General features: G+C 44.7%; 4 protein-coding genes across 4 annotated transcripts; all 4 read right to left on the reverse strand.

Annotated features, from left to right (window-relative positions):
- Positions 1-1,808: 1,808 nt before the first annotated feature.
- JR316_0010981 (N-alpha-acetyltransferase 30) lies at positions 1,809-2,862 on the reverse strand (the record flags this gene model as incomplete). Its single annotated transcript, XM_047896645.1, has 4 exons — positions 1,809-2,093; positions 2,271-2,326; positions 2,455-2,590; positions 2,767-2,862. The coding sequence occupies 4 exons, from the start codon at positions 2,860-2,862 to the stop codon at positions 1,809-1,811; spliced, it is 573 nt and encodes a 190-aa protein (XP_047744690.1).
- A 147-nt stretch (positions 2,863-3,009) lies between these two features.
- JR316_0010982 (putative amino-acid permease C11D3.08c) lies at positions 3,010-5,349 on the reverse strand (the record flags this gene model as incomplete). The annotated part of the gene is made up of 12 exons (XM_047896646.1): positions 3,010-3,306; positions 3,363-3,607; positions 3,664-3,709; positions 3,758-3,921; positions 3,976-4,146; positions 4,206-4,297; positions 4,351-4,452; positions 4,520-4,643; positions 4,723-4,789; positions 4,895-4,975; positions 5,041-5,142; positions 5,218-5,349. The coding sequence occupies 12 exons, from the start codon at positions 5,347-5,349 to the stop codon at positions 3,010-3,012; spliced, it is 1,623 nt and encodes a 540-aa protein (XP_047744691.1).
- Positions 5,350-6,529: 1,180 nt separating this feature from the next.
- On the reverse strand, positions 6,530-8,802 carry JR316_0010983 (putative amino-acid permease C11D3.08c; the record flags this gene model as incomplete). The annotated part of the gene is made up of 13 exons (XM_047896647.1): positions 6,530-6,823; positions 6,888-7,132; positions 7,185-7,230; positions 7,285-7,448; positions 7,500-7,607; positions 7,661-7,723; positions 7,781-7,872; positions 7,931-8,032; positions 8,084-8,207; positions 8,265-8,331; positions 8,384-8,464; positions 8,519-8,620; positions 8,674-8,802. 13 exons carry the CDS (start codon positions 8,800-8,802, stop codon positions 6,530-6,532), a joined length of 1,617 nt encoding a protein of 538 aa, XP_047744692.1.
- A 1,840-nt stretch (positions 8,803-10,642) lies between these two features.
- Positions 10,643-12,124, reverse strand: JR316_0010984 (OVARIAN TUMOR DOMAIN-containing deubiquitinating enzyme 1; the record flags this gene model as incomplete). The annotated part of the gene is made up of 9 exons (XM_047896648.1): positions 10,643-10,685; positions 10,741-10,888; positions 10,953-11,076; positions 11,133-11,170; positions 11,221-11,463; positions 11,621-11,777; positions 11,831-11,874; positions 11,925-12,038; positions 12,091-12,124. 9 exons carry the CDS (start codon positions 12,122-12,124, stop codon positions 10,643-10,645), a joined length of 945 nt encoding a protein of 314 aa, XP_047744693.1.
- Positions 12,125-12,346: the final 222 nt, after the last annotated feature.

Consider the following 12,346-nt stretch of genomic DNA (forward strand, 5'->3'; position numbering starts at 1 on the left):
CCCATGTAGCCGGTTATATAGCGGATGGCCACCACTTGTCCAAACAAAGCAAGCCAACGGTGAGGCTGTTTCGAGAGATGTCAATGAAAACCGGGACTCCCGGACAGTACCTGCTAAGATTAGAATTGAGCAATATGCAAGGGTAGATGTAAAGATGTTTCTACCACGTTGCTTTGAGCATGAAATTGAAGCCGTTTCCAAAGAGCACAGCATGCGACCCGAAGCCACTAACTCTCGGTCTGAAAACCAACTGTTTACAAGCTGTACACAGGTTTGATACATTCCTCATGATGGTAGCCTTGTTATGTAAGTAATTTGTTTCGTTGCATGCTTCGCGTTCCAACTGCTACCACAAGGGCGGGGCAATGTGGTTTATCCGTGTGCTTCAAAATGCACAGTGTGCTGCATGGATAAGTTCTGAGAAATAACAGCTTCTTCCATAAGTGTGGTGCAGCATTAGGCGGTGTTGTGAGAGAGAGCAGGAAGCGACAGAGCGGTAGTTATTCAACGACAATGAGCTCCTGAGTGCGAACGATTTGTGGTTATGGTTCTCAGCGGACATTGAAGCTGAGATCAAACTCTATGTAAATGAATCATTCGAGCCGTCGGCAACGCGCCATTCAAAAAAGAAACTCGTTGACTTTATGAAGGCTCATCACCTTCCACTGAGTCGTAGTTTTGTGAACCCGGAAATGAGAAGCCCAGATACAGTGATAATCTGACAGAGATTAATTCCGTTCGGAGCGATGGGAATATCTATGGAGGCATGCCAATTGTACGCCAGTAGGAAATATTTGTCCGTCCATAATGCTTAGTGGTCTTTTGTTTCTTAAGCCATGCTTCAGATCGTGGTATGGGACACTCCCCATCTATGCATCAGGATTTGATCCATTGATTTGGCTATTTTTTAGCTCCTTTCTTCCCCTACTGGAGCTTAGCTTCAGCAATGTTACCAGTCAATCATGGGGGCACTGGACTAGAAGTCGAAATTGGAACCGTGACAAGGAGAGGAGCAAGAAATCTCGCTTCATAGTATCAGTGATTATGCACGCCTATAATCATGAACGCTTCCATGATTGGAGTCCAAGATAGACCTGCTGACTCTTTCTTCGTACTAGCTCGAAAAGCAGAACGGAAAACCCTCCTAAACTTCAGTATAATTAAACATTAGGAATCAACCTTGGGAATCTTTCTACCGCAAGCAATTGTAGCACTCAATTGAATTGGACTTTAAGTAGATGGTTTCGATTTTTCATGGATGTTCCTGACAGGCCACTTTCAGTTCCGTATTGAACAATCACGCATGTATTGAAGCTACTAGTATTGGCGAGTCTGCACACAAAAATGCTGTTATTTCTCTTGCCTTTTCGCATTAACTGGAGCGTCGGAAATGAAATTCGGATGCAGTATGACGCAGTTAGATAGAGGAGCACATGTCACGGTACATATATACACGCCGCGATAAGTTCTGGAGAGTGGTGACAGTGATAGCGATAGTAAACAACTAGGTTACATACACAGCAGTACAGCGACTAAGTTATGATAGTGTGAAGCAGAGAGGGGGAGGAAAATCGAAAGAGGTATTACAACAAAAAGCAAAAAAAGAAAGGAAGTCAGGAAAAATACAAGATTAGTCCAGGTAGTAGTGCCGGAACACTGGGACGAAGTAGGGTGAGAAGCGGAGGTTAAGAAGTGGAAGGGGTATTGAGGACCGAGGTTGTGTCTGGGGCGGCCAAGACGTCATCTGATAACCAAACCCGAGTTAGTCGTCACCCATACCAATATCCCAATTCAATCCAACAGCCGACTTAACGAGAGGACACCTCGTCCTCATCGTCAGAATAGGGCGAGACACATATGGCACGATAGGATGCCTCCCGCCGCCTGTTGGCATATCTCTTACTCAAGGATGATTCTGCAGGCGGAGTGTTCTCGCCCCCATCGTCAATCGGTTGCGGCATGACGGCAAGCACCAGCCGGAACGCGTCCTTCCCATTTAGATAAAACCGGTACAGCCGTTTTTCGCGGATGAACCCCAGGGATTCGTAGAGCGAGAGTGCGGCGAAGTTGTCGTATTCAGTTTCGAGAACGACCTGTATGAAATGGATAGAGGAGTGACAAAAGAGGGAACGTGGGTGAAGAAGCAGGGAAAACATATGAATAAGTACGATTGGACGTGGCACGGCAAGATACGAAACGAAAAGTTGGCGCGACGCAAATGAAACGGAAGAACGAATAAATGGATGTTCAAAAGGAACAGGATTACTAACCTCATCGACACCATCCTGCTTCATTGCTTGAATTGAACTTTGAACGAGCGAGCTAGCTAGAATATCCCAAAGGAACACCCAAAGGGAGAGAGAAAAAAAAAAGTAGAGTCCGCACCAAAGGTGGTTTTCCCATAATCTAAGATTTCCTGTGAGGACGAAGAAGAGGGGGGAAGCGTATACTAACCTATACCACGTTTCCTCCACTTCTTATCAACACTGAGCATTGCGATGTATCCTCTGTTTGCAAGATCGTTGTGGATACTCTGCTTGCACACAATGACTCCTACCGGCGCGGCGTCGACGGAATCGGCTGGGTATGCCTATGAAGAAAAGGTGAATAACCTAGAGGTATAGCGTATAACATAGGAAATACATACCAGATATGAAAGATGAGGCCTACCGACGCGATAATCGGGTCAGAATTACCAATTGAAAGTGATCACACGACGCGAAGAGCTTACCACTGATGCAAGAAATAGCGGAATGTGTATATGACGTAGGGCTCGCTGAGCTCGCTCTGTACCAAGGCCATGATATGTGGTAGATCCGACTCGCCTTGATACTGGCGATAGAGTATAGGACTGGAAGCCATGAGATATGTGTACGGAGGATGGTGGTTGTAAGAGGAGAAGAAGCGAATTACCGAGCTGTCACACTTATACCACCGCGCGGTCACACCCTTTCCCCATAATTGATTTCATTAATGTAAGTAGTAGATACAGACGATCTAGCCAATGGCTCATGCATTAACGGTATCGACACGGGCATTACCCTTCTTCTCGAAGTTATCCCCGCTGAAGGACCCGCTCGCAGAGTCTGATGACGGCACTTCGATGTTTGCCACAGGCCCCGTAAACCAGTGAACACCGCCCACCACAGGGAAATAGTAATACACCAACGAAAGCACCATCACACCTCCAAAGACCGCCACAGTGTAATTCATGTCCTCTACACTCGTCGTAGGTGTAGTGGGAAATAGGAACACAACGCTCATGAACGTCATGAACACCACGGCGATAATGGCTATGGGGAGACTCTGCCAACATGTACGAATTAGATCCGAAAACTTTGGGGCAACCTATTCGGACCCACCAGAACGCCGCAATAGAAGGGACCGGGTTTGAAGTTATTTTCAAATATGAACCGAGCAGCGATAGGAACTGCATAGGCATAATAAAGGCCAACCACGGATAAAGCGAATACAGCATTGATAGCTTGGTCACCTGCAAATACGAGGAGACCTAGGGCAAGAGACAATATGGCATCGTACCACACAGTGTTGACAGGAGTCTTGGTGAAGCTATTCATTCTATATAACCATCCAGAAAACGGAAGTGCTGGAGAAGTTGTTAGATGAACGGAAGCACAAAATCGGAACTTGGAAGATGCCAACCTGAATCGCGGCTGAAAGCAAATGTCTGACGGCTCGCAGCCAATAGCTAAAGCCCGCATTAAATTAGCACGATGTCGAATTGAATATCACGTACCATGCTGGAGCCCATCATATACTGCACGATGACAACGAGAGACCAAATTGCAAGAGTGGGTTTCTCTCCAAAGCTATTGAAGAATATTTGTGCCATAGGTTGGTCGCTATCGATGAGAGACTCCAAATCAGACCCCATGCAGAACGCCAACGACATATTAATGGCTATGTAACTTTATTAGACTTATCAAAAAATAAACTTTACCATTATAAACTTACCCCATCCCAAGACACCCGCAATTCCAATTGCATTAACTATCGCCCACGGAACAGCAGTAGCGGCGTTAGATGCTTCTTCGCTGATATGCACACTGGAGTCAAAGGAACAGATAGTCCACAAAGGAGCTAGGAAGCTTAGGATAAAAGCGTAGCCATCTGGCCATCCGTTACCTAGAAGACGGCGACGATTGTGAGTATCTGAAAGTGGAACATGATATACATTTACATACTGTTAAAGAAATCACCCAGAGCGAACTTCGCCGAGTTTTTGAATTCATGAGGGGTAGAAGCAGGAAGTGCAACGATGATGGCGAGACATAACCTAGGAGACCCTCGTATCAGAAAATCCAGTAAAATCTCGCAAAGGTCACTCACAAAACATTAAGAACAACATAAACCGTCTGAAGTCGAGCCAACACGGCTGTTCCGAGGCAGCATATGACAGCATGAGAAAGCACAATGGCAGCATAGACACCACTATATCAAGCATTCCAACAACGCTGTAAACGACATACCAGCCCAGTATATGAACGAAATTGCTCACAAGAGTTGTGCCGATGTTGGAGTGAACGTCCCCCCTGACCCAATTGTTGCCGCCGCCATAACCTGCACTGCACAACCCCAATCAATTGATGCAACAGATGCGATAGATCCTATCGTATTGGCATCTATTATAAAATATAACGATGATCAACATTTGTTTAAAAGGTAAACGCCTATCTTGACGAGCAGGCAAAAACCACGCACATCCAACCGACCAACACAAAATATTCCTCCACCGTGGAGATGACAGAGAGTAAGTCCAAAAGTATAGCTTTCGTATTCGAGATGATCCAAAAGATGAAATATTGTAAGAAAGTGGAAATGAAGTCATTCAGCGCTAAGTTTGGGAAATTTTAGATAAATGGAGTGAGCTCACCCCACCAGAGGTTGGAGCTGCTGACGCTAGCTCCGCCATAGATATGCCCACGAATAGAATGAATATGCTAGCCACCAGCCACTAAAAATTGACAATGGTTTACATTCCACTCCTTTATGGATCGCAGATACTTCAGACACACTTACCCCCCAGACCATTGCTGGTCCCCCTCCGTTAGGTATCGCATAGAATAACACTGACGCTATAGACGGCAGGAGCCCAATAATCGAGAATGCAATTCCGAAAACCTATTTCGCAGTTCGCAGAAAATAATTATTATCAGCATGATTCGAACCTCGTATGACCACCATTTCAACAATTACCTCTAGCGGTTTGAAAGCCCTTTTGAACTCCTGCTTGTACCCCAGCGTCGCCAAAAGTGCTTCGTCCTTCTGCCTGATTTCTTCTTTTCTAGACATGCGCTTCGTCGTTCCAGAAACAAAGCCATCCGCCATGGTGGAAGTAGAGGTACAAGAACGTGCGGTGTATCCGAATGCGATGGCGTGGAACCAAGTCAAGTTTACTCCAATGGAGGTTCAAACTAGCTATTCCCACCTGTAGATTGATTGATACCAACGGAGTTCGTGAGCTGTTGCAGATAAGCACCATGGAGCCAATTATATCCCACAAGTGCTTTAAATATACATAAAGACGTACCTCGGGGCCACCTATTGACGTCTGAGAATGAGAATACTCGCCAGACATTGACAGGCGGAAAAACCAGAGCCCCGGCCTTCAGGACGGTAGGGGCGGTTAAAGAAAAAGGGGATACCAAGGTAGCGACGATATAGAAATTGATAGGAAGTTATATGCCAGAGATAATGTCAAGAGCACTGAGCAGACACCACCAAACCCCTGTTCCTAGGCCCCATCGTCGGCGTGAACAGTAGCTAGTGATATGAATATCCGGAGTTTTCTGTTCAGGATGTGGATTCTCAAACTTTGAAAAGATTCTTAGCAGTGCTCACAGGCGAGTCAAGATATGAGGCACGCATGTGGGTGTGCATGTGGTGCACAACTAAGTTGGTTTCAACGGATGGAGGTGGTGAGAAGATCGATGTCAGCAAACATCCAAGATCACGTGATTGATCTATATATAGGTCAACTCATCGGCATTGGCCGAAAGATTTGCCCAAGTTCGTTGCTTGACACGGAGAGTACCAATTAACCAGATCTCAGAAGCGCGTATCAGGATAGACTGTCAAATCCTTGACCTAATCAAGCTACTCTTGAGCTATGAAATGGCGCGCTCATTTTCGAGGATTGCAATGTACTGCAATCGAAGCTTCTCAGTGGGCGTTGAGCGCTGGCCAAGAGCTCGACGGCGTTTCAAGCGGCTGACCCCAGCGCAACCTATGAATTTCCTGCAGAGATTTGCCGGGTGTAACAGATTTGAACACGCTTCACTTCCAAAAATTAACCCACACGTGTGTAGCATGCAACTTGGGTATCAGGTTAGACACGCAAAGTTGCTCAACTTCATCCAGGTTTCAAATCGAAACAATTAATTTCTACCTTTGATCATGGAGCTACTTCTGGATATTTAAACACAAACTCCACGAAGTACTACTTGTGTAGTTTATTTGCGATACATGAGCCATTTAACGTAAATGAATAGGTTCCAATCGGTCAGGTTTATGAATTAATTACTTCAACAGTCTGCATGGTCCCACCCTTCTTTTCTTCGTCAAAGGACCCAGTGCTCCCAGAGTCCGGCAGAGATCCAACATTAGCTCTGGGACCGGTAAACCAATTTATGCCTCCAAAAACAGGGAAGTAGTAATAGATCAGACATAGAACCATTACTCCCCCAAAGAAAGCAACCGCATAGTTCATTTCCCCCACGTTCGTTTGCGGTGTAGTTGGGAACAAGAAAACGATGATCATAAAGGTCATAAAAATTATAGCAGTCACGGATATTGGCACGCTCTAAAATAAATTGAGTAAGACGAAAAATAATTTGAAGACGATCAAGTTTGCATTGGTAACTTACCAAAATCCCGCAATAGAAGGGCCCGGGTTTAAAATTATTCTTACCCAAAAATCGAGCGCAAATTGGCACAGTAAATGCATAATATAGGGCGATTACCCCTAAGGAAAATAACGCGTTCGTTGCCTGAGAGCCTGCAAATGCGAGTAATCCAAGAGCAATGGCAGATCCAGCAGCAAAAAGCACCGTATTTACTGGAGCTTTGGTATATCCATTCACTCGATACAGCCATTTAGAGAATGGAAGGGCTACAGAAATCCAAGTTTAGATGATGTAAACCTGCTCAAGGGAATGACATACCGGAGTCCCGACTGAAAGCAAAGGTCTGACGACTCGCAGATAGAAGCTATATAGGCCGTTAGTCAATTTCACGGTACCTCTACAGAGATATTTTACGCACCATGCTTGTACCCATCATATATTGAACGATCACAACAAACGACCAAATGACGAGAGTCGTTTTGTGACCGAAGCTATTGAAAAAAATGGCTGCCATCGGTTGATCGCTATTGACGAGGCTCAACAAATCACGTCCCATGCAAAAAGCCAAAGACATATTGATAGCTTAACGGAGGTCAGCTATGAGCAAATTTAAATTAAGAGAAGTGATAATACCCCATCCGAGTATGCCTGAAATTGCAATCGCAGAGACAATTGCCCAAGGAACTGCAATTGCAGCATTAGATGCCTCTTCGCTGATATGTACTGCGGAGTCGAATCCACCTAAAAGCATTGTTCATATAACCACAGGTCCCTTGTAAATTTTTTATGCATACCGATTGTCCATAACGGCGCCATAAAGCTGAGAATAAACGCAAACCCATTAGGATAACCATGAACTATAACACGCCCAAATTATTAGGTTGATGATTTGAATAACCGCCGTGAACACGTACGATTGGAGAAATCCCAAAGCGCCGTCTTTGCAGGGTTTCTAAATTCAGTAGGAGTGGCTGCTGGCAGGCCAATAATAATTGCAAGGCATAACCTATTCGTAAATTTCACGATGAGTGATCCCCACATGAAGTCACATTACTTTCACTTACAGGATATTGAGAACGATGTAGAGATTTTGTAGGCGAGCTAATAAAGTTGTCCCGAAGCAGCAAATAACAGCGTGGGATACCGTTATGGCTGCGTACAAGCCACTGTCATAGACGGTCAAAACCCAATGTGTATTGGCAATGTAATTTACTTACAAGAGCTGTGCGGGAGTCGCAGTAAATGTGCCGTTAGATCCAATGGAAGCGGCAGCCATGATTTGTACGGAACATCCCCAATTAATCCCAGCAACTCCTGATATATTGCCCAACGTATTGGAGTCTATAACCAGTCGTCAACCTCTAGCATAATTCATTTTCTTGAAGCTAAATCACGTACAGCCCACCGTCCAACAGAGTACATTCTTCCATCTGGGAGAGGAGAGGGAATGGGTCCAGAAGTATAACTTCAAATGACATCAAAATTAATAAATTGCAGACGTCATGAGGCAGACGCACTCCGCCAGAGGTAGGCGCCGCTGATGCGAGCTCTGCAATAGCGATTCCTATCAATACGACAAATAGACTAGCTACCATCCACTTTTGACGATTTTTAGGATTAGTGAGTCAAACATAATTACCACCATCACTTACCCCCCAGACCATGGCTGGACCACCTCCGTTGGGAATTGCAAAGAATAAAACCGATGCCATGGATGGTAGTAGGCCTATAATTGAGAATGCGAGCCCGAACAGCTATCAAGGCCCTGTGGATTAGAAAACCTTTCAAATATTAATCAAAGAAGTACCTCGAAGGGCTTGAAAGTTCTTCTAAGCTCCTGCTTGTACCCTAGAGATGCCAGTAAAGCTTCATCCCTCTGCGTTGTATCATCTTTGAGTCCGGATGCGCTTCCATTTACCACTGCAAGTGAGGGCATAGTAGGGGTCGTGTATCTTGGACCCTACTGTGAGACCGAGAGTCCGGCATTTTATCAACCCTCTATATAGTGGAAGGCCTTAAATTTGGCTTATTGGCTAGTCTATAAATGTTAACAGTGAGATAAGAAGCTCTTTTAAGAACTCCCAAAAACGAAAGATAAGGGTTATCCAGAAGTCCTGCTACTTCCACGCATAAACCATTAGGTTGCAGGTTGCACGGAGGCATTTAAGCGACCAAGTTTACATGTACAGCATCGTTCTAAATTTTCTCAACTTCGTGTTACGGTCAACAAAAGATTTCAAAGGCAAGGATTTTGGTTGAATTGCTAAGGCGGTCCGACGCTGAGGTGGAGCGGAGGTTCCTGGAACTCTGTATTAGGCGGAAAGTTCAATAATTTTTGCGATGTATTGAGCGAATAAATACCTTGATATGCCCCAGGGTTGGCGGTTCTTTTCTGGGTTCGATCAGTGCCTACTGAGAATCTCGCCCACAATAGCATGAACCATAACTTCTTTATAGAATCTCAGAGTCAGAAATTCGAGTATATCATCTCTCTATATGACACACTCCACAGAGTCGATTCGCTGGCCAGGGGCGCCACACTTGCGCCAGGCTAACCGGTAATAAGTCATCGGAGTTTAGATGAGTTGCCAACGTACAATCTAACCTTCGTATCTGGAACCTCCCAAAACTCCTTGTAGCGCGCTTCGTTGCCCCATGATGATTTGATTTTTGCTCCAATGAAGATTCGAAGCTACATAAAATCGTTACCCGCGAACACCACGGCCCGAATAGTAGTCACCAGACACGGGCAGGGCTATTATATGAATCTATGCCCTATTAATGATGAGTCTAACCCACGTAGTTCCACGTATAAATGAACAGAGTACATTGAATAATCAATGCTCCAGGAGGTTTTACCGCTATAAGAATCACAGTTGGATTGAGAGTGCCATTTCTTCTCATCGCCGAATGTCCCAGTGGTGAATAGGGGCTATAAGTCAATACATAGATTCGAGGACGAGAAAGTATGTATACCATGGACTGACCCAATCACTACTGCCACGAAGACAATGCCCTAAAATAATACCCTCATTAGTAAGGTGGATCCAATCGTAATCAGGAACATCATGGTCATGAACGCCATGAATACCACGACAATGATGTCGTTTCATGGATTCTAAAAAGAAACCGTTCAAATACCATAACACAAAGAGTGAACCATTAGAGTCCAATTAGAAGATTGTTAGCTGAAGGACACATAGTGACATTAAGTTCCATCGATGATCGAACTGATGATGTGCGCCCTTGGGGATACGAGGTCGTGTGAAGAACGTAAACAAGCGGAAATCAAATACCACTAAATCTCCACAGACAGTAATGGAATTTTTAGAATAATTGTGGGCCACCAACCTACGATCTTCAAGCTCTATTAGCCGGAGTAACTGGTGTACTACGAACATGACTTCTTGAATTTGAATTTGAGAATTGATCAAACGTCCAGATTACAGGTTAAGCACCGAAAAGTTCTTGACAGCAGACTTGATAACAGCAGTGAAGCATGTTGCCTCGAGGTATGAAAGCGAGGAAGGCGAACGTCCATAAATATTCGATCCGTGCAACATGGCCAATTGAAACTGCACGTTTCAAGTTGTCTTAGTTCTGTCGAGCATTGCACAAACATGTTGAAGAGCACGCGATGCCATGCCGCTACACGGAATGCTATAAGGGAGTCATTCATTCATCGTATGTTGATGTAGTCAATACAGTGAAATGAAAGAGGTGAAATCAATATTGTTACACGATTGGGGACACTTTAAAGTAAGGTTGTCGCGTTACTATTGGTCCGTTTTCTTGACAAGAATGTCGTAATGCCCAGGACTTGTCAGTGTACATCATGGTAAGCAGACGTCTGGTTGCAACTGATTGAACATACCGATACAGCAATACGAGAGGAGGCGCGTCCTGGCTTGAGTCATAACGAAATTTGATGAAGTCTACCCCGTCCTCCCTGACGCCGTTCAGATATGCAAGGTCTACATTTAGCTGCAAGGCCCTGCATAGGGCTTGTATCTCCACATTGTCTTAATGGTGTTATAAATTTCTCAGTGATGCAGTACATTGTTGAACAGAGGAATGTACTGTTACCTGCTTCTTTACCCATGGCTTGGACGACATTGGCGCAAAAAGAATCCACGTCCATTAAATCCTTGGTATCTGGATGTACTAAAAACCCTTCATAGTCTTCGCGGTTCAGACGAATTTGGGCAGACTAGGATCATCGTGAACCTCAGCTACCAGAATACTACAAGGGTAATAGGGGCTCACAGTCAAAAATCTTAAGTAAATGACAACAGAGTTTGAAACTGAAATAGAAGACCATGAGTTGTGAATAGGATTCATGCACAAAGCATACCTTCAGGTGTCTGGAACGACTTCAAGAGGCCATCGCTATCAAGAGTTAGGCCATCTGAGTTCGGCTTGATGATGCTTTCAATCAATGACGTGAAATCGTCGTAAAAATCTTCATACACGAGCTTCTCAATACCAGCGCTGTCCAGTGTTTCCCTTGTTCCTGAGAGAATTGAAAGGCTACTAGCAACGGAAAATTCTCGCTCCGAGCTAGTGATAAGGCTTTCTATATAGGCAAAGCCAAGTGCTGCAAAGCCATTGTGTGAGATCAGAACGAGCGCATAGTACGACTGGAAATGGAGGTATGTACATCTGTAAAAGCAATCACCGTCGCCTGATTCATTATTTCAAATCATAGCTCATCAGTGACAGTCAATGAGATAGACATGTGTTCAAAAGCATACCTTTGGTTCTCCGAACACGATCAAAGCCGTGGTCGCTAAGCCAATCAATTTGTTTCACGAATGAAAGGGATCCATTTTCATACTCTGACCTCAAGGCAGCCATCGGCGAGATGCTATCAATGAGAGGACGAGTCGGGACACTATCATTGAGAAGTTGCTACAGGATGTTAGTTTAAATCGATTTAGGACCTCGGCCAGATTAGATGTTACTTGGTTCATTTCATAGAGCTGTGCTGGAGTGAGATCTGCGAACTCTGCACCATTCTTGTTAGATTTCAATACACGAGAGATTTAACCTACCTACCTTCACTCGGAAAGTCCAATAATCCACCCCTTGCAGACGGCAGCTCCAATGGCGTTAGTAGTGGATCTTCAACATCACTATCGAGAGGTAACTCTTTTGGTCTTCTGATATTTTCTGAGAAAATCGCTTCAGGATATATGAGGATTATGAGCCAAGTATTACTGACGAGGTGTCGACGGAGTGCTGGGAGTATCCGTCATTACACAGACTGACTTGTGCAAGTTGCTACAACCTAGAGGCTTGACAATCGAAACAATCGAAGGATGGATTTGGACATTGATGCACGTGCTTTTGATTGACCACGAGACCAGCCTGACTTCGAGCGCGTCGCGAATGCAATACACAGTGGGCTCAAGTCCGGGACTCCAGTGACTCTGGAAACTAATTTTTCTGCAGTTGCTACTACTACTTACCATGAGTAG

This window comes from Psilocybe cubensis, chromosome 10 (genome assembly GCF_017499595.1).
Source record: "Psilocybe cubensis strain MGC-MH-2018 chromosome 10, whole genome shotgun sequence".
NCBI lineage: Eukaryota > Fungi > Basidiomycota > Agaricomycetes > Agaricales > Agrocybaceae > Psilocybe > Psilocybe cubensis.